This window comes from Opisthorchis viverrini (assembly GCF_000715545.1).
Source record: "Opisthorchis viverrini unplaced genomic scaffold opera_v5_471, whole genome shotgun sequence".
Lineage (NCBI taxonomy): Eukaryota > Metazoa > Platyhelminthes > Trematoda > Opisthorchiida > Opisthorchiidae > Opisthorchis > Opisthorchis viverrini.
In genome coordinates, this window is record NW_008752128.1 from 41,635 (window position 1) to 68,389 (window position 26,755).

The window sequence follows — 26,755 nt, forward strand, 5'->3', positions numbered from 1 at the left end:
CCTGTGATGAGAACCAGTCAAACACCTAATGAGTAGGTGAGAAATTACGAAGCAAAGCGCGTTGCATCGAAAACTGAAATAAATACAAAGCATAGTTCACAAAACAGTCTCGGAACAAACGTCAATAAGGTCTTTGGGAAATATTTCAGTGATCACTGGGGTGCTGTTTATCCCCAAGCCGGTCATCAGCGTACTCGCACCATAAAAGCACTAGGCCTTCTGGGAGGTTGTAGGACAGACTTGTTCAGAGAGTGACGCGAATTCACACCCTGGTTGCTGGACAAAAATCCCACATGAATCAGAGTGGGCGGGTTGATCGTTCGCAAAAAAACTCACGCAGAACAATAGCCTGTTGAACTAGGTTTCCTCTGTCTGGGCAATGCGTTTAGAGCTTTTAACGAAATACTCAAAGACTTCCCGGTTGGATAACCATGACATTATTGCAGTTTGAATATCAATTACTGAGCTGGTGAAACAAAGTAAAATGAAAATGACACCACGGACGCATTAAACAAACGACGGTGGTGAGTATCTCGCTTTCAGTGACTTCAAAGACAGACACACGGCAGAAGCAGAGATTCAGTGAGCTATACTGAGCGAAATTATGGGCTTTGAAGGTAACAATGTCTAGCTGCCGGGTTTGAATGTTAGCCCACGTATCCACAGGTTAACACCTTAAATGAGTGCTCTAAACGGGTGTTTCTGTCAATAATGACGATGATTTAGCAAGAGGGCTCGAGAAATAGGCAGAATTTACTGCTGTTATCTGCTCATGAAGAGTGGACATTTAAGGAGAATTTTCAGCAGAAATTGGTCATCTTCCAAGTTAAATGTACGTGACCTTCAGAGTGATGTGTTCTCTAATAATACGGAATAAAGTGTCCTTTCCTGTCGAAAAGCTGTGCTACAGGAATATGCAACTGACAAATGTGTACCGAAGGTGACCGCGCTGCCTAAGGTATCTATAAGTTATTGGCACATTTTGTTAACCGTTGAAGCGCCCAATTCCCAACGTCAACCACCAGGGTCAAGAAAGCGGTTAAATGGTATGGTAGTTCGGGCCGTATGAGAAAGAGACATTGAGATACGAATCCTCGACATAACCGGTATCGTCAAAACGGACGCTAGGTTGATACTGATTAGCAAAGACAACCGATGAGTTGGAAACGCGGAAAAGGCCACGCTCAGGCCCATGGGTTCAATTCAGTGACGCTGCCAACGAAAGTTTCCAGAGGCATGAAGCTCAATAATGTCGTTGTTCAGGTGGACGAAGAATATGCATTCCGAGTTCAGCAATTCAGGCACTATATCTGTTTAGTGTTTTGCTGTGATGTGGAAATGAATAGGAAAGTGCAGGTAGACAGCGCGGTGGTAAAGTGAACACTATCTGGGAATAGAAAGACCAAATGAAGAATATGATGAAGATCAAAATACATGCTCAAATATATTAACAATCTTTAGTTCATACAAGTGGCTGAGTGACCTATGTGCATTTTGGACAAGTAGTGCAGTAACTTTAGGATTTGAAAGCCACTAGGTCCTATGGAAAATGCTACATGAATGGTCGACAGTAATCACTTACTCCAACATAGTGTGATCCATCGAGCGTTCCGAGTTTCCACTAATCTGATCTAAGGTCATGTCCGGACCGTTTGTTGCAGGTTCGTTTATATGTGACAACACGCGTTTCAGGTAATCCAACGCCTTATCAACCTGTAATAATCCGCAACCTTGATCAAAAAGACTCAGGTGCTTAATGGGAATAGCAGTGTTCGAAATCGCCAACCGAACCAGTGACGGAGGTATACTAATGGATGGTCCGAACTGGCCACCCTGTTCACGCAGTCCAGATAGCAGCAGCGCTACAAGATCGAGATTGCAAGGAGTGCCAGTAGAAGAACAATGAATATGTGCAAAGTCGAGAATTGAACGCTAAATCCTGAGAGATACGATATTCACGAACGCTCTCAAAAAGTATCGGACTGAGGATACTGATATCTCCCCGGCAATAAGGTCCGAAAATTCGTTACACGGCTAATTTACTAGCAAACGACGTAAAAATCAAGTAGATTCACGTACAATGTATTGTTATATTCGAGGAAACTGATAACGCAAAGAAGTTTGTTGATAATGTGGCTGCTGGATTACCCTTGGGTTTGATTGAAAACAGTTGGAACCCATAAAAAAACTGTACTGAAATTTAAAATAAATTCACTTGTCCTAGAGAAGAAAGTGGACAATCCCATCGTTCTGTGATTGTTTTTAAACTAGAGAAGGGGTATCTCGAGAAAAAGCTTATAACTTAATTGGAAAGCCAAAGCCATAATACACCAGATCAAGTAGAAGGGAACAAGTGATACACTACAAAAGTTTCTTGCTCCTGTTAGGAAGTTCGGAAAAAGTGGTTGGCGAACCAGAATACCAAAAGACTCCCAAAGAGGATGCAATTGACCCCTGCTAGGAATGTTCCACCTCCAGAGCCTCACATAAAGAGCCATAATTGACAATGAACGCTGTTGTGGAGTCACCAGGAGAACGACGTGAAACCAGAGAAACCAATCTTTGGGGAGCAGCACACACAACTTTACAAACCTGTCGCTTCCTAGGCTAACCATGAGAATCGCGACAGTCAGTATTCGTGCGGACATAACTCAGAAGTGGCTCAAAAACACCGACATGAATACGCTGGATCTACTTCCCGTTTGATCATTGGGACATTCTTCTGCTGACGGAGTCGATATTATGCATGTGTGGTTTATCCAGCTTATCCACCCTGTGTGACTTCTGATGAGGAATATCGGATCGAAGTGCGGCTAGCTTTGGGCCTAGGGATATCCCTACCATGCAGTATTAGTTTCTTTGTCCGGACTAGAGTCAAACACAGGCCCTTCTCACACCAACGGGTTCTAGTCATAATGAAGGCCAGATCCAAAGCATTGGATTTTTTCCGAGAGAAACAGAAGCCCTTGTGTTCCTAGAGTCAGCAGGATGTTTCCGTGCATTAAAAACCGAGACGTTTTAGGAGGAGTGAGGCATAGCGAACATTAACAGTGGATGGACTTGTCGAGTTACTTCTTCGTTACCAGATATAAGACGGTTGACAAAACTATGTGGCGATTCTTCAAACAAACATCATGCAGGCCCTACTCAAGGGAGTATATTTTACGAATTTCACGCAACCAGGACCAACAAGACTGGTTCATCCTTGATGAGTTCCATCAGCAGTGTGTACTGGGAATACAAAAAAGGACGGAATAGTATACATAATCTGTCGTATGTGATGCATATGAATAATATGATAAGTATGACCTTTTTTCTCAGTGCATGTAGGCCCACTGACTCCGGTTCGCCACTTTCACTGACGTGGCTGAGTGAAACATGGCACCAATTTCAATTATTATGTATTAGAAACGAAGAAAACGGATTCAAAAACGGCAACAGTCAAATAATAATTGTATCAGAGACCCGCACTGACCTACGCCACCAGCAACCAACGGTGCACTCATTGAACTACCGTTCAACAGTGCCGAAGGTCGCAGCTGCCAACCGGCCACCGAAGTGTTGGCTGCCCCGGGTGCAGCCACACATAACCCAAGAGCGCCATCTACGGTTGGTCCACGACTTCCCCAAGTGTAAGCTGCCGGCTGTGGAACCTGCTTGATTACCTGGATATCGGAGGTGGCTGTAAAAAGATCTGAAGTGTTGGTCGCGTAGTTGGACGGGTCTTCATCTACGCTCGCGTCACACAAGTCCGTGATTTCGACTGGCTGACTGTACAGTGAAAGCATCATATCAGGGAAGACGAGCGGTGCAACTCCTGGTGAAAAAAATCGGAGTTTCAAGTTCGTACAGCAAATTCCAGTTAATCTATTGGGCATGGAAAATGTGTACCAATGTGCAATGCAGCTTGGTTGTCAGTATATACATTAGGCTACAGGAACGCCCACAAAGTGTCGGTCTCTCGAGTGGGCTAGGTGGATCACTTAAAACATCGAAAAAGCATAAAAATTGAACCTCTTCTAAATAAAACTCGTAAGGACAAAGATAAAAAGTAACAAAAATCAAATCTACTACATGGTGGCAGAGTCATTAGGCCACACCAACTGCTTCATTATATTATCGCTACCTTCAGTTATCACAGATAACGAATACCAAGACTGATTACCCAGGGTACTGAAACACTTGAAAAGCCTGAAGAAGCCCCCCTCGTGTCTCCGGCCATTCCTAATCGAGAAACGGCGAAAATATTCACTAGCAGAAACAAAACCATCACGTTAACACGGTTTTTGGACCACATGTGGAAGTCAACGACAACAACAACAGGAACCACTACGAAAAGAAGGGGAGAACTAGAAGATGCTCATTCAAATGTGAGTACCCAACGCGCTATCATAAAGACAATGACTCCCGATTAACGAGGCGTTCAAAAAACCTGTTTATCAAAGACATAGTGATAGTTGCGGTGAACTGGATACAAAATGGAAGAGCATACCAATGAGACCTTCAACCACTCCACCGGGACAGCCAACAGTTCCCAGACCCGGACCGTTGTTGCCTCCACTGGCGACCATAACGACTCCATGGGCGTGCATCAGTTCGCTGAGATGTTTGCAAACCCTCCTGAAAGTGAGGCAGAAGCAAACCTTGACAATAAGTGCAGCATTTAGATAATAGTGTGACCGAAAAAGACCCGGAAAAAGTACAAGTACAGGGTGAAAAGTATACTCCGATTTCCAGAAAAATAATCCGAAAAATGTTTCACTACATCGACCGTTGATTGAGCTTTTTACCAATTCCTGGGATGAGAGCCGATATACACGAAAGGATGGAGTGCGGAAAAATGGTTCGCAAGAAGGATTGCAAAGTTTTTACACCAACATCAGTATAGTTTCCTTTAGGCGCTAATTAACTATTTCGAGAAAATAAGTATCGGCCTGATATTCGTTACGTTTTCGTATATTACCGTCGGCTTTGATAAGGCTGTCGTCTATGCTTCGCCCGAAGTAAACCAAAACCTGCGTTACTGAAGTATATTCCGAGTGTAACTTTCTCTGCCTCATCTCCTGCAAATGTATCACTTTAGGAGAGAGTACTTCAACTCAGAAGAGTAGAATTCATTGCAGTATTCATTCGAATATCACCGTTGCGCTGGGGAAATACGGAAATAATCATGTCTCAGGATATGTCGTTTCAGCCTGCATGGTAGAGGTATTCGAGGGTAGAAAGAAAGGTGTAGTATTGATTGGTCTTCGAAAAGAGGGCAGCTTTTACAATCTCTAGCCATCAAAGGCGTGCGTTCCTGAAATGATCGGAATCAAGTTCCCGCGTGCATCGGTACACTGAAGTGTTTGATTGACCACTACAGTAACCAACCAGTATTGTTAAGGGCTGGAAACCTGAAGTCAAGTCGGTTGTGAGGAGATAACAGTTACAGCACTCTCTTCCAACAAAGAACTTTCTGTAGGGACCTCACCCCCACTGCGGCTGCGCGGGCGTATATGGCTATCAGTGTTCGGTATTCCTTCTCTGTATAACATAACATTCTGTCCAAAACGACTGCGTCAGATCTGAACATACGTTACGATGGGAACCAATGATAGTTCAAGCGGTACTCTAATTTAGGTTGGTGGTACGAACTCGTTGTAATTACGCGGACTGTTGATAAACGTTCTGTGATAAAGCTGGTGAACCGCCTAAAGCACAACTGAACTGTCGTCGTTAGGCAAAAACATCGAGTAATTACAACCACAATTTGTGGAACACGAAATCTTCGATTTAATACACCAATTCACCGTGGAAAGTTTACGGTTAATACGGCTAATACCGTGATTTGCCTTTTCACCGGACAAAGTCAAGTTTCACGTATAACAACTCCCAACCATTACGTTTCATTCGCCACTGTACCTGCATACAGGAAAGTCTGTTTTGGCCGCAAGCCCTAGAGGATGTGGAAAAGCTTCCCTCAAAGTGACAACGACCGATAAATCAGAGAACAGAACAATTACTGAAAGTAGCCACAGCAGAAGTTGGTCCGCGATTTAATGACAATGAGAACTTCCGATAGCAAGTTAACTGACCTAGTTGGTGCGACGGTTTTTAATTCGGCGCTGAAAAGATGTGATGTTCGGCTAAAATGAAGAGGGCTGACTAATATTTAAGAGCGCTCCCAACAGCCGTTCATGTCCTGTAGTTGGACATACTAGTGGTATGTTGACACGTGACTGTGAGACAATCGACCACATAGTTACAAGATAGGAGTAGAGTGCAGCAGAACTCTACTTTGTATGGTTTACAAACGAATTTTAAAAAAAAGTATAGTGTGAAGAAAACAGAATAAGATGTCTTCCGACCTACCCAACATTGGGCCAAACGCAGTACTCTCCGAAACTGTAATTCACGACGTCGCACTTCAGTTCAACAGTCCAACGAATCTGCAATCACAGGGTAGGATGTACAGAAAAAAAGATGAGGCTGGGTTCGATCGTACCTAGCTGCGATGCTAACATATTAGCCGGCAAGATCCTACATACATATACCGGTAACTGGGTGAAGCGATCAACACAAATATGGGTTTGCACAATTCGTACCGGCAGCAAGGGGCCTGTGGTTACCTACAAACCTAGCACTAGTTCAATTCGTCGCACTGCGGATGCCAACCCTTTGAGTGTAGGCATTTCAATTTAAGATGTCCAGAAATCTCAATTGGCCACCCAATAATTTGCTTCCAAGAAACTGGAAGCAATTTCAACATGAATATAAACCCTCTTTGGTGGTCCGATGAAAATTCTATGGTCCATCGATGTTAAAGTAAAAGGTCCTGTGTGATGAAAACCTCTCGTGGGCGCACAACACCGTGCAACCCTATCCGAAATAGGCGCCGCGCGCTCAGTTATCGGGACACCGAACGGATGCGTTCCATAGATGAAAACACGTGCACGTCTTCCAGTTAAAATAGGATATGAACGACTCAATTCATCATTTTTTACGGTAGCTAAAGGTACAGTGGCGTAACACAACGAATCCAGTGACAGAACTCGGATAAAATGTCCTCGACGAAAGATGTCCAAGAAGAGGAAACGCCCGTGTTTCGAAAACACCTCGCCCAAAAAAAGGGAGAACAGAGAAAAAAATTCCAGAAAGATAGTGAATCTGGTGAACAGGTAATTGTACTGAGACTTTCAGAGACAAAATGGTTGTACGGAATACACCCACCCACCCGAATAAAAATCTTTGTAATAGCATGTTTCATCGCATGCTGGAGAGTTACTACATTTTGCATGAATCCGAGAAATCACACTCAGGTTGACTTTAGGAAATTCATTCTGTCAGTCAAATAGTCGAATAGTCTTTAGAGATGCATGGGAATGGATGACCACTTGTCTTCCAACAACCTTATGGGTTGATCCCAGCATGTCAGGTTCACCGCATCATCAGCCGACAGAAAAACACTTTGACACCTTCGAAATCGATTATGCTGAACCCAGAGGCAGCCTTTAAGCTGCAATTTCGCCTGAAAAACGGACTTCATTGGAATCTTAAGTCCACTTCCGTGGTCTCACTCTCAATAGATGAATGGTCCATTAACCCATTACAGGAGTTGGGCAAACGATATACGTCTCCTCAACTGAAGCAACGCGCTAAAGCCGTACTTCGCTCATACAGCTGGCTAAGTCACTGTTATGACCACTGAACTCCATCCTCTCGCGTGACCGCACGTAACGCAGACCTTGTGGTCAACAAGCTTTCTAGCAACTGAAGCACGGTTACATTGTAGCATTCGGCTCCCATGTCCGACCGGCTGCTAATCTCAGAAGCACCATCCTTTTGAATGCATGCATTAGAGGCACCGGGTGACGAATGCACTAACACGGAATAAAGCCAATGCTGCCTCCAGCTCATATATCCAGCTTAATAATCTTTAGGGAGATAAACCCGTCCTTCACTGTACAGGCTAGAGCAGCCGAGCAACGAAAACGTCCTCCTTCACCCTTATGTAAAGCGACAACCACACACTCAGTCCACTCATGCAGCAAATTGCCATACCAAAAGTCAAACGCGTCACCGTCAAGCTTAGCAGATGTTTATTGTCAGTAATCGAACATGTGCAGTGGTTTAGTCTAAGGTTTTCCTACAATATATGCACGGATTAGTCGACTATTCATTTCCTTTGCAGTGGGCGAGATGCTAATCTCAGAAGCACCATCCTTTTGAATGCATGCATTAGAGGCACCGGGTGACGAATGCACTAACACGGAATAAAGCCAATGCTGCCTCCAGCTCATATATCCAGCTTAATAATCTTTAGGGAGATAAACCCGTCCTTCACTGTACAGGCTAGAGCAGCCGAGCAACGAAAACGTCCTCCTTCACCCTTATGTAAAGCGACAACCACACACTCAGTCCACTCATGCAGCAAATTGCTATACCAAAAGTCAAACGCGTCACCGTCAAGCTTAGCAGATGTTTATTGTCAGTAATCGAACATGTGCAGTGGTTTAGTCTAAGGTTTTCCTACAATATATGCACGGATTAGTCGACTATTCATTTCCTTTGCAGTAGGGCGAGATGGCTCAAGTGGTTAGAGCGCGAATTCACTGGCCGGAAGGTCCGTGGTTCAAACCCGACCTCTGCCTCTTGACTCCCCCTGTCTAGGATTGGGCAACCTGACAGTATCCCAGTCCTCGTGCCTCCTTCGTGTGGCATGGCAGCTAGGCAGCGAAATGGTGCTACAGATGAACGAAAGCATCTTCCTTTGCAGTGGGCTTCCTCCTTGGTTTGCTGGTTCTTTCAATTTTCTCCAGATCAAACCTGATGAACATCCACCTAGTAAGATTAAGCGATGTGAATAGCCTCAATACTAACGCAAGAAGCATCTCTTTTCGGGGACGCTAAATTCTTCTTCGCAATTATTGCTGAGTTTTGAGGGTTGCGTCAATTGAGCGTATCCTACAGTAGAAAATTCGGGTTCGGTAAAGTTATTTCTTTTAAAATGGCTATCGTATGTTAAGAGACTCCTCACTAGAAGAACCACAGCATAATTAAATAATGCTATTAGTATGTTGATAGCACTAAATTCACACGTTAAAACGTGCTTGAACGTCAAAGTGTTATATCAAGGTTCAGTGGTATGGACATCTGCGAAATACCATGGCTTGTAACACAAAAACAAGCGAAGACCAATAAACGGCAAAAAACAACACATAAACTTATCAATACTTACCGCTCGTAATAAACTGATACCGGTTTCCATTGAACCCAGACGAGAATCGGAAATTTTGATGCTGACAATCTGAGCACCGGGGGCAACGCCGTTCCGATTTTGCCCGGAGAATAAATTGTGTACATTGTTTAGATCAGACGGAAAGTAAGCCGCTGCCATGGCTGCAACGTGTGTCCCGTGTCCACTGTCGTTAGTTACGATCTGAAGTAGTTTGCCGTGATTGAAGATCTTCACCGTGTAGAAAAGTTGAGCTGCAATAAATTGTAGTCTGTTAGAAGACATTATCACGAAGCCTAATGCAACCTTCGCACTCACTTTGCAGATGCCACACGTGAGAAAATACAGGTCTTCCAAGCTTAGATGACTACAAATCATGAAAACGCTTCCGGGCATTAGTTAAAAGGTGTCCGATAAGAATTAAAGACTCTCGAAATGAGGCTTGTGAGAAGGCCTCGAAATTCGGTGCATCGGTTTCGCACCGACGGTATGCAAGTGCGGACTGTCGAAGCTCTGTTTTACACGAGTCAACGAAACTACAATGTAGATAAGAAAATGTTCTCCAGAAGCGTGAAATTTCCCTGCCGCGCATTTAATCTACCAGTTCCTTTGCAGCTGTAAGGACATTTATACATCGGTAGCGCTGATCCAAATCTATCGTAACTGGTGGAAAAACACACGTCACATTGTGTCCTCTGAGAATCGTCCAAAAAAAGTTGAGAGTTAAACCGCGACCCTTGTTCGTTTGTTGCGGTGCGCTGGATGCAGAACGGCAATCAGAGATATCCTCAATTTTTATCCAAGGCACCGCTGCGAAACCAGAATCCCAAACTTCCAATATACGGACGAGGCATTATCAACCCAAGTTCGCAAGCCAACTATGGACGCACAAAAAGTTTTAGAGCGTTGCCTTCGGTAGCCGTGAGTTTAATAATGTGACACCACTATAATATGTATGTATTTATGTATGTATGTATGTATGTAATATGTATGAAACCGGCGAGGTCTATGGGTAAAGCGAACAGGCCGCGACATGTTTTCTGTATGACGCAGTAGATCTTGGACATACTCATTTCATCGGAAACTTATCTAGACTGTGCAACAGTGAATGGCAAACCAAGTCAGTTAAGTGTTCATAAGGACTTAGAACGTGTGCAACGTCAAATAAACTGTCAACCTTTATCCTTCGTACATCAAGCATTGGTAAGTCTCGCATGGAATTCGATAAATTCCCCGTCTAGACAACAGTGCGACAAGTCCAAGGAACAGGAACAAGCTGCCTGGTTAGTCACATCTCGTTAATTGAGTGGCATTATATGGGAAAACATTCGTTCTATCTGCTTATGGCACTTCAGGTAAAGTCGCTGGAAGTCCGCACTTTTAATGCGCTGCATGTGAAACGTAGGTCCAATATGATTTTCGGTATGATGAACAGGGGCACGTTGCATGTGTATGACAGGGCAAATGAATCCAGTTTTACTTGTTTCGGTGATCACCTCGTCTTTCACTCTGAGAGAGAAGTGGCCGATTAATGAACTTATCGCAACTGGTACAAACAGGGACAACACCAAAACCAAAAACCGAATTCATCATATAATCTGTACTACACAAAACATGCTTGATAAATTGAGCTGATGAGACTGAAAATGTCTGGTAAATCGATACAAATGCGAGCAACGACCGGACGATTATTACCTATTCGAGGCGACTAATTACGATTGGGCGGGGTATCACAACTGGCATGTGACCGTAGGCTCATACGAAAATAAAATGATAAATAATCGTTCACTTGTCGCACAAGGAGCAGCGGGATGATACAAATGCAAATCAAAAACTTCATAATGGACTACTTGCTACGTTTCCTTGAGAAGCCTAATCACCATCACAGTAAGCTTACCATCACACAGTCTTGATGTCATTATCGAACAAAGAACCGGTTAACGCTTTCTCAGGCGGTGCATTTTCACACTGGTAACCAACTAAGAGATGGCTCCAACGAAAACCAAGAGATGGTTTATTATCCCACCGAAGTCTGATCTTCAAATCATCTACGAGTGAGGTCACATCAACGGGAAAGCCTACCGCGTACACCACTATGAAGTTCAGATACATGTTTTGGCGCAAGAAAGAAGTTGAATTTAAGATAAACACCCAATTTGTGGGCGTCTGGCGAAGGCGCAACATGCAATGGATAACTGCCATCTAAATAGATTTACCGCGCGAAAATGACGTAAGCTACATGTAATCCATAGTAAGTACGAGACCTGAGGTGTTATCATGCTGTCCAGGTCTACACAAGTTATACACATCGTCGGGAAGTTTCACCGCTGTGACCCAAAGGTGTAGTCGCCCTTTAAGCAAGTCCGTAGCCAGACAATTTCCAAATGTGTGGGCGTAGGGATACGACAGTGATTCCAACTAGGACTGCACGCGATACGGTTGTAAACCCACTGGATTGCCTTGATTTCAAAAGTCGTATAACAACACCACACCGCACCGCAGAGATCCTAACTGATCTAAATTCATTGAAGACCAAATAGATTCAGTGTGCGCATTCATTTTTCCACTGCGACGAACAGTAACTAGATGGAACTAAGCAACTGGGAGTATGAAGCCTTCGTAAGCAAGGTATCAAACGTAACCAAAGCATTCTTTGCGCACAGTTGTTGAGGCAAATCCCGCTGAGTTTCGATGGGTCGATGTACTTTTGACACAATACGTTCACAACATAGCATATATTCTGGATACTTTTCGGTTCATGACAAATGATTCACGCCCTAGTATTACGATACAGCTATTAGAACCATGAATAATTAGCTGGAAACATGTGGTATATATGAGTATAACTTACTATCATTTCCAAAGCATGCATACTGACGTCCATGAGAGTAGTCTGCCAGCAAGGGCATATCTGCCAAAGTCTTTCCTGTCTCGTAAGGGCTGGTATCCACGCAACCTCTGAAAGCATAAAGACGTTTGAGGGGCGCAACGTAATCGCACATCGACAATTGGCCGATCAGGACCAAACGGAACCTATCCCATACAACAGATAAGAAGTGAGCTCTTTTAGCTTTGTACAATCCCCATTTTAAAAAGCAATTACCTGCCTTCTTATCTTCTAACTTAGCTGAAGATAACCATGATGAAGTCCAGAATGTTAGCAGCCATCGCCTCCTCGCTTACGTTAAGTATGTTTGCTAGTGTTTAACAAAAGAGCACGAACTCGGTGAAATGCCTTTTAATCAGGCTCATTGCTTATGTATCGATTGGGTTGAACAATTCACTCGAGAAAGTCGATTATAAAGTAGTTTCAAGCTCCCTGAATACAAATCCTCACATGAAAAGAAACAACAGAACGTGAGGGGAAACTTTTCCACCAACACAGTAATCTCTTGGATGCTAAACAATCTACTGTGTGGTTAACATATCCTAAGATGACGATACGAAACACGTAAGCGTTAAATCAATAGACTCGGGCCTTATTAGTTCTTCTCGAAAAAGTCTGAGCGCAGGCTCATTTTTCACAATGGCATAGACCGATAAGCAGGTGTCGCACAAAGTGCCTCATTTACGTCTCCTTGACAATAGCCTTTTTAGGGTCGGTGATGCCCACAATAAACGAATTGAGTGTCGCTGAATGTTTTGGTAAGCAAAATGAGATTAGAAAAGTAGAACGGTTATGAGTTCGTTGCAACAGTGAGAAGATGAAAGCAAAATGAGAATGATGCCTAACGGAAGTCACTGACCTGTGGAGGTTGGAGTCATTTAGGAATGGCACCAACCTATCGGAACGAAGGCTTGTTGGGCCCCACTTTCTATACGTCCTGGTCGTTGGTTTGTTCGCTGAGCTGCGTAGCGCTACACACCACTAAGCTCCCTAACAACGCACTGATAGTGTCACCCAGATTGCTGATGAAACGTTTGCAATCAAATTGCCCAGCCAGCGACTAACGCTGAGCTGCGTAGCGCTACACACCACTAAGCTCCCTAACAACGCACTGATAGTGTCACCCAGATTGCTGATGAAACGTTTGCAATCAAATTGCCCAGCACAGCGACTAAGTAATTAAAATTAACTGCAAAAAATAACCTAGAGGGATGTAATCAGTGCCCTACTGTTTAAGTTCAGGAATCCGCGCCACCCTAATGTTGCTGATGAACTAGCAAACAGTATGAGCAGAAATCTGAATCGAAACAAGCTATACAGCATGTCTCAGTAGACTTACACCCAATGGGAGCCATTGTGGAACACAAAGCAGTCGAACACCATATCTTGAGGGGAATAATGACGGTCCAGTGTAGTCAAACTCTCCTCCAACAATCGGGCACCGGTTTTCAGTTGGTGCTGCATGATGGGAACAAAGATAGACTGTAGAGAATGACGTTAAGCACTACTAGCTTTGAACATCATGATGTATACCGAAAAAAAAGAACAGAAGAGTAAACATTTCAACCACTGAGTTAGTGGAAGAAATATTAGAGTACCGCTATCATTGAAAAAATAGAGCTTTCTAAAGGATGGCATACGGTACTTTAAAAACACAACACCATAAGCTATAAAAATACAATGAATATTATGGTAAGTATGTGAAACTATTTGCGGACCATGGGAGAATCGTTGGTAGAATCACACTGCGTCTTCTTCGACTTATCAGCATTCTCTCGTTTCACACTCCCATCCGAATCGCCATCTAAAACAAAGAAATTTGAAATTTTTAGTGATCTACCAGCCTCCGATTAAATTTTCACACTAGACAGAGTTGTATCTAGGCCTACTAACATTCACTTTCACCAGGCCTAGAATAAGCGAACTATCGAAAGTTAAAATTTTTACACTGTCTGGCAGACTACAATCATACAATACAACTACAAAGTACAACAGGAAGATTGATGGTCAAATGCATGCAGGTAATTGACTGGCAGAAAGGACGTAGAGTAACTTTACAGAACAAGTTCCCACCACTGGGAAGTTGGAGCCCTTGACTCCTCTCGGGGATAAGAAAATGAGGCTGACCAATCTAACTTATGAGGCTTGATTTATTCTGACAAGTTGTTGATTTGGTTGCTTGTCGTGTGAATAGTTATGCTGTTCAAGTCATCGATCCTCACAGAAAGTCACACAATTACCAGGCTGTGACCCTAGTAATTACTCAGTTGTTAGGTGTAAAAAGTGTGGCACGCCCCGGCCGCTACAAATTCGCCGTCTTTTATCCTACCGAAGACCCTCATTGAGGGACTTTTGATCATCCTCCGCCCATCCCTGACAGTCCTCATTGGAAGGTCAGCCCCGTCAAACTGAATACACAGCCAGGGAGTATACGAATGCCACGGTCAGAGTGTGCGCATAAACTGCTGCAAGGTACTCTGTCCGACGTCAAAATGAACAACTAAACCAAAGCAATCAAATAAAAGTAACGTTCGAACTAATCGGTCCCACGTTTAAGTCAGTCAGGTACGAAAACGACTATTCTCAAATACTAACGAAATTATACCAGAAAATGTGGTAACCAATTATCTCGGAACCACAACAATATAGCGCGTGAGGCCATAGGATTTGAGAGTCAAAAACCGAATTACAGACGCTGAACTACAAGAATTTGAGCAAAAAGCGAAGTTTATGCTGTTTCTAGAATCGAATATACTTGCTGTCGGGCAAGACATTCATAGTTTACCCTCGGGTTAGAAAAATCTTGCGCATACCATACGCAACTTCGACCACGGCACTCCAGAACACTGATTACCTAGAAGATTGGAGTCAGAGCTCTGCAATTCAGACAGAGCCGTCTGCGTGTCAATCACATCTTCCGCAACGGTCGCAGCCAGTTGCCTCATGAAGGGACGCCAAAAATTATCCTTTTCCTCAGACCGCAAACGCTGGATGAGAGGACGAGGAAACAACTCGGACGTCAGCTTCACGCCCAAACGAACCAATCCGTCGGGTGGGTTCCAGTGTTGGGGAACCTACGAACAAAATAAGTGAAGTAACTGGGAGCAAAAGCCAAGATGACAGTGCATGAGACGAAGTATAAATACGGCAAAAACAGAGTTCGGGCAAGGTAGTTCAACAGACAGGGCAGAAGAGAAAACTTTTGCATCAAAGAAAAGCCAACCCACTTTATAGCTAATAAAAGCAAATAATTGCTAGGATACTGATGCTTAGACCGCTCGAAACACGATCTGAAAATGTGTACAATCATACAATCATAAACGACCAAGTCTCCAAGAGGTCACCTCCCAACAAGACCTAGTGTTGTATGACCAGAAGTATCTACTAAAGCACGGGTACTGACAACACTCCAGCAGAACAGGCAGTCGAACCAGTTTCAAAGATTCGTTCTCACGAGAAAATAATTTATGGTCAAAAGTGGGTAAAAGATAGCTACCAAAAACTGTATGGAAAACAAAGCGAAAATGGTGATGAAGTAAGGCTCTGCTTTCCGACGGTGGACAGCGGCATCACGGTTACGTAGATGATACTGTATGATTACCAGAGATACGACTCTGTAACTTGGCTTCTATGTTGGTGTCTTTGAAAATCAGTTTTCTGCAGATACCAATACGCATCATAGTTGGAAACAAATGTCAGCAGACCATAAGTCTAACTTTAGTATGGTTGTAACGAATGGTTGTTTCATCTAGATTGCCTGCTTCTGGGAATGTTCCAAGCTGAGCAGTGAAATAGTTCGCCGATAAGACGAAGATAATCGTTCAGCAGCAGCACCCTTTGGGTACCTAGCTGCCATGCCTCCTGAGGAAGCACGCGAAGATAATCGTTCAGCAGCAGCACCCTTTGGGTACCTAGCTGCCATGCCTCCTGAAGGAAGCACGAGAGATGGAATACTACCAGGGTGTCCAAGCCTACAAAGGAGAGGCTGAGATTCATAGGTCGGGTTCAAAGTACGGACCTTCTGGTTAGTAAGTTCGCACTCTAACCACTGAACCATTTCGCCAAACGGCCCGAAGAACTCATCCCCAGGGTACGATTTAATGTAAGGAATTCCTTCAAACGTATACACGGCTCATTATGCGTCCTAGGTGAAAGGAAAATGAACACAGATAGGAAAAAACGAAGGCCACAATAAACGGAATGAAATCAGGCGACATAAAAAGTCCAGAGCGATCCATATGATCCACACGATACTCCTTTATAAGAAATAACCCCAGAGGGCAATTCGTTTATTGGAGATATCGCTCGCGCCCGAGTTCAACAAAAAATATCCGAAAGGAAGCTAATTTCAAGCATGCAAAAGCAATGGAATGCAAACAAAAGCAGTACTTGTGGCGATTGTCTTCTAAATTACTTTGGTATGCATGTATGTCGTTTTTCGATTTCCAATTGAACTCGCTTCATACAGTATCAACCTATCGCGACCTGTGCCCAAAGGTGGAAGCCCTCATCTGAGGCAGGCTATCCTTCCAATTCGTCATCTCGCAACACCCTGAATGTCCCCCAACTGTACTTATCGGACAATCAAAGTCAACAAGCTGGAATCCAGAGATAAACTTCTAGTGTAAAAATAATGTTACTTTTTTCTACCCCATCCAAAAGACGCGCAGCTGATGTAGAGAAAATGGAAAATTTTATCAAAATCAAGAGAGCTTGTTTCGACGATAAGGAATTATCCTGCTGATGTTTTAACCACACTCACGACTCCGTTTCAGTGAACGAGAGGAGTTCCCTTTCCGAAAGAATCAGTAAGGACAACCTGTGATTTGTTTACATTATTTAGAGTCGTCTTAGAATTTACTTAGTGTTGAAAGCACAAAATCTGTGATGGGACAAGTACAGACCACGCTTTAGACAACCGTTTCTGGACCGCTGCGGTCCGTTGCATAGTCCAAGTCGATTCAGCTCCCCGCAGAATAGCAAGGATGTTACTACGGACAGACACTCAGGAGGTGAGGGGTTTTATTGACTGAGTTCAACAGTGGTCCATAAGGCAAGAGTAACAAAATCGAGGTTCACAAAGGTATTCCTTTTGATGAAAATGGAACAGATGAGGGATTATTTGCCTGTGGAAAAGGCTAAAATTTGTATCATGCTCGTTTGGTAGTGGAAGATAAGGAATATCTGAATGACTTCGTAAACACCAGTTTTATCCTGTCCGAATAGGGGAATCTCCCGGTCAGAAAGCCGAAAGGATGGGAATAATAATGCATATTAATAATGCATATATTAAGTACATTAGACTTAAAAGCATAGATCACTATTTAGTAATCTGTGTGGCTCTCGCATCCGACGGTGCAGCTTAGCCAAATGCACCAAACAAGAAGACCAAGGGTGTGCATAAAAAATCGCCATGCAATCCAAGCACAATCACGTTTCCAGCCATAAACTACGAGGCGGAAACGTGTGCAGACTTACAGTTACTTTGCGTCCAGTCAGTGTAGTTATTTCTCTGCTTCTCAAGTCAATATAGCGCTTTTCCGTCATTTTGACGTCACCAGACCCTGAAGCATCAATCATATCAATGATTTTCGGTTTTCCATCAGAAGTAACCTTGAAAAGCAAAAAATGACGTGGAACGTTATCCCAAGACAATGCGAGAACAAAAGGTCTATCAAAAATATTGACAACACGATCCATACGAAGCTGTATGACTGGCTGCCGAAAAACGATCAACCAATGAATCCATGTACTTTGTGTCAACAGGCGTTGAGGCGATGCTTGCAATCCAGTTATTTTGTGGCGATGCAATCACAGACAGTTAGAAGATTCCAAGACAAAGTATGGATATCTGTGCCTATGAAACCTTGTATTATAGATTTATCACATGCTTGCTGGTCTATAAGTTCAGCTCAGTTTACTAACCATAGTTTCAGCGTGAGAGATATAACCAAGCACTGGAGAAAATGGTATGATAAGTTAGCTTGTATGGAATGGCGGAAGGGGAAACTGGACAGCTGCATTTTGAAGACGATGGCTATTATTCAGGAATGTCACTCATCAGGTAATTGATCCATGTATGTTATGGAAAGGTTTTGATGTAAACTGGCCGGTAGATCGGTAGAAATTTCGCATCAAATGAGAAAATCGTAACCTGGGCAGCGAATTACTCATAAGAAACAGAGCAAGTAGCAATATCGAGATAGACCACTGAGAAGGGGTGGCCTCTTCTGGTGGGCCACAAACAAGATCAAGAATGGCCACGAAGGCTGCTATAAAGTCACCAGCGTGTGATCGTCCTTAAGCGAGAACTATTGTAGATATTGTATATGCTAAGTCGAGGAAACTAAAACAAATGTCAATACTGTCTCATAAACAGAGGCACCGCAATAAATTACACTACAACCCCTTGAAAAACCCGGTTTAATAGCTCTGAGTTACGAAAAGATAAAATTTACATTCATGGAAGCATACCTGTAGTCCATCAGCAGTAGGATCAACACCCGTATCCCAAATGGCAATAGTTGTGTTCCGACCATCAATTGTTGGCTTGTTACTCGCCAAAGCATCCACATTTATGTGGCGCCGCGGCAAAAGTTCGCCAGAGTTCATTGAAATAGATGCCTTATAAAAATTACCGAACGTATTATACGGCAATCTGAGGGTGCAGCCTGCAAGATTAAGACAGATATTCGAAATGCGAATAGGCACGATCTGGAGAAAAGTTGCGCAATCTTCTTCTTGGTAGCTCAGGTAGCGTAGATGGTGGTTGGCTTGTTCACTGAGCAATCGAATTTCACAACTGAGCGAACAAACCAACTACCATTGCTCCATTTTCCACGGCTGTTTTTGTTAAATATTACCGTAATAAATGGACCGGTGTACAAACGGAGGGCTGACCATCTAAGGGACAATCCCCCAAAGACTATCGATGATCTTATACCTCTGACATTCGTTCGGTGTTGGGCCGCCAAGCATCCCGAAAAAAGCACGAGGCATCATCATCATCATTGTCATCATCTTCAACAGAATGACATCCGTGTTCAACACCGATGCTTCGCTGCCGTACATAGATTTAAGCAGTGGCACTGTTCGGTGTGATATTCAGTGCTTGAGTGAGCCTGGTGGTGCCGAGCACTCTGCAAAGAGCCATCTCTTTGGCTATCTCGTCCCAGAGTGAGTCCACATCTGAAGGTGGAGCTTTTGGAACACAATTCTAGAAGACGATTCGGCTGAGCTAGTACAACATCCGGATTCTCCAGTTTTTCAGTTGCCAGGCGATTTGTCCGCACCATACGCGATCCTGGAAAACGTAGGGAGAAGCGACTAAGGCTGGGCGTGTGGTCAGAACAGCTTGCTGTCCCGCTTTCTTTGGAAGCTTTCTTCTTCGAAGCTTGAAGATTGATTTGAAGGGGTCACGTGACAAGCAGTTGTTGTAAGCAAAACCGATGCAAGACGAGCAGAGTCGTCAGTCCTACAAGAGAGGTATTAATGGGGCGGGGAGAGCGGGAAGAAAATGTATGTAAAATAGGAAAAAGAGAGATGTCAGCAGAAGCCGGGTTTCGCTTACCCGCCCCGCTGTATGCAGCAAGTAAGGCGATCCGGATGATGGCACCACGCGGCAGCTGATGTGGCATGAGGCCACTTGTGCAGTTCATGATTGTACGTCATGCTCCTGGAATTGCAGTCACTGAACAAGCCACTTACAATTCAAGGGGAAGCACTCGAAGTTGTGGAGCGTTTTACGGATCTTGGAATTTATATTAGTCCCAACTGTAGTGTGACGGATAAGGTTAATGCACGAATCTGCGAGGCTCGGGTCGCGTTTGCTAATTTGGGCGCCTAAGGCGTCAAAGTGGTGTATCCTGAATCTCAAGGGACGTGTGTATCAAACTACAGTGCGGGCTATTTTGTTTTATAGCTGTGAGGCTTGGTCTGTTCGGGCAGCGGAACTGAGGCGTCTCCAGGTGTTCGATAATCGTTGTCTCAGAACCATAGTTCGTGCGGGTTGGTATCAGCGAATCCGTAACGTGGCAGTTAAAAAGCGCGTTTTCGGTTGTGTAACGGGTACTTCCATTGAAGAATGTGTCCAGCACTAGAAGCTGTGTTGGTTGAGACATATGTTGCGTATGTCTATCGTTTGCCGAAGAGAGTGCTATTTTCCATGCCCAACTCAATGTGGCAGAAGCAGAGAGGTGGCCAACCCTTGACATGGCAGAGAGGTATGAAGGAAATCACAAAACGTTTGGGTGCTTCCGGTGCTACTCGCCTTCCAGGATGGGGACCGCGTGATCCTCACTGCACCTGGTTGGAGACGCTGCAAGATATGGCTTCTAACCGAAGTCAATGGCGATCTTGTTGTCAGTTTCTATCCAGATCGCCTGAATGAGTGTCTGGAGGTGTAATTAGTTCGGAATGATTGTGGTAAGCCAGCCAGTACCTTCCCCGTCCACCTTTATTATTTTCTTTACAATAAGGCTGTTAAACAAATCATGGTTGTACGGCAGCAAAGCATCGATGTTGAACACTGATGTCATGCTGTCAATGATGGTGATTGATGACGTGTGGTCAGAGTCCACAAATGTGTTCCAAAACGACCGGCAGTCAGTTATTGATCCGAGTCATCGGCAAGTGATGACAATGTGGTCGATTTCATTTTGTGGCCGGCACGCCGTTGGAGGACATCATGTGTCCAGACGACTGCGACTATTTCAGAAGTCAGCACTGCATAAAACCCGCCTGCGATCAGTACATAGCTGGAGTAATCGTTCCCCATTGTCCAATCCATGTCGACCACTTAGTTGAGTCTCAGATTCGCTAAGCATGCCACCTCTGCAGATGCACTGAGCCTGCCCACTTGCGCGTTCATATCTCCGGTAACCACCACAATATCTGAGATTTTAGCTTGCCGTAGCACAGCATTAAGGGCGTCGTAAAACCTGTCTTTGACGGCGTCGGAGCTACAGTCAGTTGGGGAGTAGGCAGATATGATAAAAAGACATCTATCAACCTCCCGGTTGTGAGACTCCTTCACGAACGTTGCCAGACGAACCGCACAGGGGCAAATATCAACAGGTATTCGGTCAAGCAAGGATACTTCCGCCAGGCGACTTAGAACGATATCAAACCCTGCACATCCAACGCAGCAGCCTCTGGTTCACCAGAGGTGTGTAGCCAGAAGCGAGTGGGGACTGACGGGAAGGTTTGCTTGTGCTCGCATCTTGAAATCGTGTTTCGGAGGCACAGCACACCACTGCCAAGCAAGTCCGGTGTGAGAATAAGAGCGGCTTGTTGACCTGCTTGCTTCGGAGTGCGCACATTGAAGGCGGCCGGATAGACAGGGTGTCGAGGCTTGGAGATTGATTTGAAGGTACCTGACGATGTCAGGGTCATGTGACGAGATGCCGTACGCGAAACCGAGGTAAGACGAACGGAGTCATCAGTCCTACAAGAGAGGTATTATTAGGGTGGGGAGGGCGGGAACAAAATGTATGTAAATAAGGAAGAAGAGGGGCGACAGTAGTAGCCGGGTTTCGCTCACCAGCCCCTGCTGTATGCAGCAAGTTGATGGCATCACGCGACGACCGATGTGGCATGAGGCTATTTGTATATGTGCAGTTCACGGTTGTACGTGGGCTGGGATACTGTCAGGGCACCCATACCTAGACAGGAGGACGATTGGGGTCCTCAACCAAAGCCGTTGGTTCAAAAGCATAACCGCAAGGTAGCGGTGTTCGGCGGGAAATGCAAGTGCATTAGCATTTCGAAAGCCTCGATTCTGTATATCGATCCGTAAGCCCATGAGTCGTCCCTGACTGTCTTCCTTACAGCTTACCTGGAACGTGCCTCAGGTCATCGGTAGTTCCTCGTCGCTGATTGGTTTTTCCTACATCCAATCAACAGTTAGTATTTCCGGCCGAAAACCTCGCTCAATTTCTCACGCCACTTTGGCGGAGTTGGCTTTCCTGTAATCGGTATAAATTTTCAGGCTGTCTAAAACTCGGTTGCTCAATCCGAGGAAATTTTTTGTTCAATCGCAGCATTTACTGTTGTTTTTTTAACTAGGTTTCTCCATGCTGGACCAACGACTTACTGTACCCACCGAGTAAGCACGTCACCGGTGGCTACAGTTGGCTAAAGGTGGCAACAAAAAAACTAGTGTATTTTTTTAAAGCCCAATGAAGCCGAACGGCTGTGGTTTTAAGCTAGCTGAGGCCTATGTGCCGGTTAACTGACTGCGTCGCCGAGTACTCGGACTCCCCACCTAACTTCTGTGGGGTAGGTCATTTTGGCCTTTTAACCAAGCCATTTGTTCTGCAAATTCGGAGCCGAAAACAGCACTCGGCAAGTTCCTAATCGACAGACAGTGATCAGCTCGGCTCAGTTGGGAAAGAGAAGCAACCATTATCATTAAATTCTTTGCCGGTATGAAGGTAATCACTGATTGGTCGCTCAATTCTGTGTCCAACAACCTAACCAAGAAAGATTCGGTCAGGCTGTTGAACCCTTCCGATCTGCACTTCTGCACTTATCGCGTGGATAATATTAATAAAGTTTTGTCCCAACTTGTGGGTGGCATACCGTCTGGTATGATCATACGTTTATAGTCAGAATGAAGCATGACTGGAGGATTTGCGGGTATTCAGCCGAAATTGCAGCAGAAAACCAGGCTGGCCAGAGTTGAGCGAAAATTCATCGGGTGAGAAAGAACTTGTCCCAGAGACGGTTGAGGCCAGATGAAAAATTTGTTCGCGGTAGCAATTGCAGGCTCGAGTGAGCGAGGGGTTGCGGTCGAGATTCGTTGTCGCCGTTTTGGAGCCAGGCATAATAGGTCTTTGGAAGAGTGAAATGATGTCAACATGCAAGCCGGAACACGAACTGCATTGAAAGTTAATGAATTTTGTGGGAAGCACCGAACACAGAGATGGTTAAATTCGAACGAGTAGTTCAACAGGTTGGAATGAATATATATATATATACCACTGGTCTGACATGCCTCGGTATTTGTACAACCCCATAACGGGAGTCACATTTAAGGTCCTCGGGCTGGGGTGTGCAATTCTTTGGGCAGCGTGATGTATTTCAGGCTGGTCGAGGAAACAAGGTGGAACAAAGCTGGTATGGATCGCAGGTTGTCTCGGTCGGTTTGAGGACCCTGTAATTGTAGATCATAGGCCAGGTGAAGTGGATAACAGCCAACTAGGTCATCCAAACTGGGCATTACCGAAGTTCAAAGCTTTGGAAGGTGAGGGAGTGGAATGAGATTAATAAAGCATGGTGCGTTTGAGGAGGCACAAACGGGATAATGTGTATTATTATACGTAGAAAGAAAAACTTGACGTCTGCCGCGATTAGGGTGATCACAGGTGACTATAGGGAATAGGATATAGAAGGATTTGTACTAAATAGACTAGCAACCATGAGTTGGGTTCGCTAACATACGATATTAAATTACAACGGATCCGGTGAATCCCGATATAAGCGCGCAGTGGTTGTGTGGAAATCAGATGTATAAGGGCTGACGGGAGTGAACTTCCAAGATAACCGGTTGATCTAGTGTTCATTACGTGAGTTGGACAGTACCAGGAGAGAAGGTATGGGAAAAAGAAATAGTTATCAGTCCCCAAAGAGCTAGATCAGCTTTAATCTGTGAGTGGTGCAGAGTGACGAAGACTTTCGTTTCCACCACTGGAAGCGGCAGGTAGGTGTGTTCTTTGTTCGGTTACCGAAGTGTAATTATGGCTAAACCAGAGAAAAGTTTGTTTGGTAAAAATCCACTGACGGTGCCAGTGAATCCCAAAATGCATTTCAATGTTATTTATTTATTTATTTATTTATTTTTTCATTTGTGGTTTATGTCTTTTCCAGATACATAACGCAACCGAAGTGAACCCCACACAAGCAGCAACGAAGAGAAGTCAGCAGTACTTCGGTTGATCTCCCGAATTCAAATGCCAGGCTAAGAACCACCAGCGATGGGCGATACATCAGTACTGCTGGAGGGGTGGCGGGTATACGAACGCGCCAACAGAGGATAATATGTCAACTACAGTATTTTGAGGGACAGCCGTAGTTTTGACCGGTTTGGGCAAGCTACACTGATGTCGGTGGGGAGTGGATGCCCAACAGAACTAGCGGGGATTGCGGAAGTGGCCGGGACAGTCGGCAGATTCGGCAAGATATTGTTTGAATCTGGGATTTCCGCTATGTGAGCATGTGCCATCAGTGATATGAATTGCGCAGCATTCCAAGGGGTTGGTTGCATGGGAAGTCTACGGTTGAATCACACCGAGAGTATCCATCGATACAGTTTGTTGAAGGGGAGCTGTGCCCAGTTGATGGTTCTCAGTAGTCGCCTGTAGAAGTGTAGAGAGTGAATTCCTTTGTAGCCTTTGTAGCCGGGTGCGGGCAGCTTTGACCTCTACGGTCAGGAACGTTTGGGTGGGGGGCAAAACGCATGGGATTTTGACAGGTGTGTTGCATCGTTTTCACCTCTGAATCGCATTGGCACTAGTCAACGCAAGGAGGGTTTCGACTTTTGCAGCCGTCGAGCCGTACAGACTGCGTCATTCATGTTACATGCTGCCAAGAAGGCTGATTTTGTGCGTTCCACCAGGATGCGATTATGAGCGTTGGACACTAAGACCTGTTTAATGCATTCCACACGTGGACTTATCCTGAAGGCGGGTGTGTCAATGAGGACCGACATTTTTGCAAGATCTGATTGTTCATACATTGCATCAGGAATTAGAAGGCCGGCAAGTGGCTGCATGAACTAATAGGATATTAGTTTGCTCCACATCTCATTCACACAGGCGTCAAGATTTGCTAGGTTGGTGTAGAGCTGAACTGCTTTTGGTAAAGAGGAGCGAAGAAAACTATTGAGTGGGGTTGGAAGAGAAATTTCGGTTAGTAGAACTGAGTAGCCTGAATTTAACTTGGGCGCTCTGTCGACCGGTCTTGAGGATGGTGTTGTTGGATGTCGGGCTTATTGCCTGCAAGGCATATCTTTGGACACGATGAAGAGGAGGATAATGAGGAATCGGTGTCAAACAGCCACTTGGAGAAAGATGGGAGTAGTGGCACCAGCCGAATTGATTTGGGTAATGGTAAGCCCCGCTGGAATGGTGCCGATAAGCTTATAACGCAGGGAAGCCTAATCAGGTGGAAAGGGGTTGGGGGTTAGTTGCATGCATTCAAAGATGAAGTGTCCTAAATAGGTGGATAAATGCAATGCTAAAAGTAAGTAAAGATTTGGGAAAAGCGCAAATGGCTGACCGCCACTCTCTGGTCCAACCAAACAGTATGTGAACACTCTCGAGGCTTGGCTGTGATGGATGACATGGCATCTAAAAAACAAAGTAAAGAATAACCACCGGTTTATTGGCAACGAATTTTGGTATTTGATGCGATAATTATTCCCTCCTTGATAGTAGGTACGTTTCCAAAATGATAAGCGACGCATTGCCGAAGACAGAGCACTATATTTCAGAAGGGTAATGCACTCCTTTAATTCATCAGTTGTCAGGCGCCTTTCGGTGGGGTGTCTGTCAAAAATAGACGTACTGCTGGACGGCTGTGCTCCAGGTGTTAGGCAGTAACCGTCAAGCATGTTGCCGGCGAACGCGGAACCTTGCCGGAAAATCAGTAAAGTGTGTGCTAGCGGATACAAAACATACTAGGTGCGACGAACTCCACGATTATGAATTCGTCTCCAGGGTCGTCTGATACAACAATAAAACGCTTTTTCATATAAAAGGAGCAAACTACCGCTTATGTTGGAGTTTATGCGAACGAAAACTGCGAGATTGTTGGCCATGTATTCCCCCTAAGCGGTCCGAAATGCACTGAAGGAAAAAAGTGAGAGGAGCTTACTTCTCAGCAAAATCACCCACCGCATTCACAAACAAAAAGCACTCAGCCACGGCGGCCGATAAAAATATGAATCTCGCGCCCAGAGTTGGCTGTGAGTAAGTCTAAACTACTTTCAGCAACCCTAAAGATCTTAAGGGCCTTAATAATTACCATCGAATACTAAAACATGTTGGAATTTTTTGTTTTCCGATCCACGGTTTCAGAGAAATATTGGAAGGCATTTCCGACCTGAAAACAACAACAATAAATACCACGCGCGATATTACATTCGTTTTGCTCACTGAGAAATTCCGCGGAAAGCGCACAACATCCCGCTGATCACAAGACCGCCTCAGCCTCACTGCAAAATTACGGCGTCCGTCACGGGGTGTAGTAACTGTATTTTCCTCAGATTAGTTCTCGGTCTGAGCCTCCCGAGCTAGCGTCTACGTCAAATCAACCACCAAAGATGCACGAGGTCATACACATAGCACCGGTGCACCTCTATTTGACAGAGTGGTTCACACCAATGCTTCGTTTTCGCTTAGCCCTAGTACACAGGCTCTGAACATCTCCATTCTACTCCCATTGCCCAAAAGCTAGTTGATGATTCATTTGCTCCCGCGACTTGCCTCTTCCAGTGACTGTTTGCTGTTCGCCTGTTCGAAATGCCTGGGCTGTTTTACTGGCCTGGCTTTCCCCCGACCGGATAAAATATCTGGTGGCTGGAGTTATTTATTAATGCACAAGCCGCACTTATGACCGCTTGGATGGTTTTCCACCTTGCAGATCTGGTA

General features: G+C 44.6%; 1 protein-coding gene across 1 annotated transcript in view; it reads right to left on the reverse strand.

The window, feature by feature from the left end:
• T265_15389 (hypothetical protein) overlaps positions 1-18,923 on the reverse strand; it is a gene marked incomplete at both ends in the record, with an annotated part of 51,518 nt that extends 32,595 nt beyond the window's left edge. The window contains 11 exons of the mRNA XM_009177871.1: positions 1,583-1,932; positions 3,480-3,817; positions 4,493-4,620; positions 6,355-6,431; positions 9,221-9,471; positions 12,069-12,175; positions 13,444-13,586; positions 13,823-13,908; positions 14,959-15,178; positions 17,583-17,810; positions 18,579-18,923. Of these exons, the coding sequence (XP_009176135.1) occupies positions 1,583-1,932; positions 3,480-3,817; positions 4,493-4,620; positions 6,355-6,431; positions 9,221-9,471; positions 12,069-12,175; positions 13,444-13,586; positions 13,823-13,908; positions 14,959-15,178; positions 17,583-17,810; positions 18,579-18,923 (2,273 nt within the window). The remainder of the gene's footprint in view (positions 1-1,582; positions 1,933-3,479; positions 3,818-4,492; positions 4,621-6,354; positions 6,432-9,220; positions 9,472-12,068; positions 12,176-13,443; positions 13,587-13,822; positions 13,909-14,958; positions 15,179-17,582; positions 17,811-18,578) is intronic.
• Between the last annotated feature and the right edge of the window lie 7,832 nt (positions 18,924-26,755).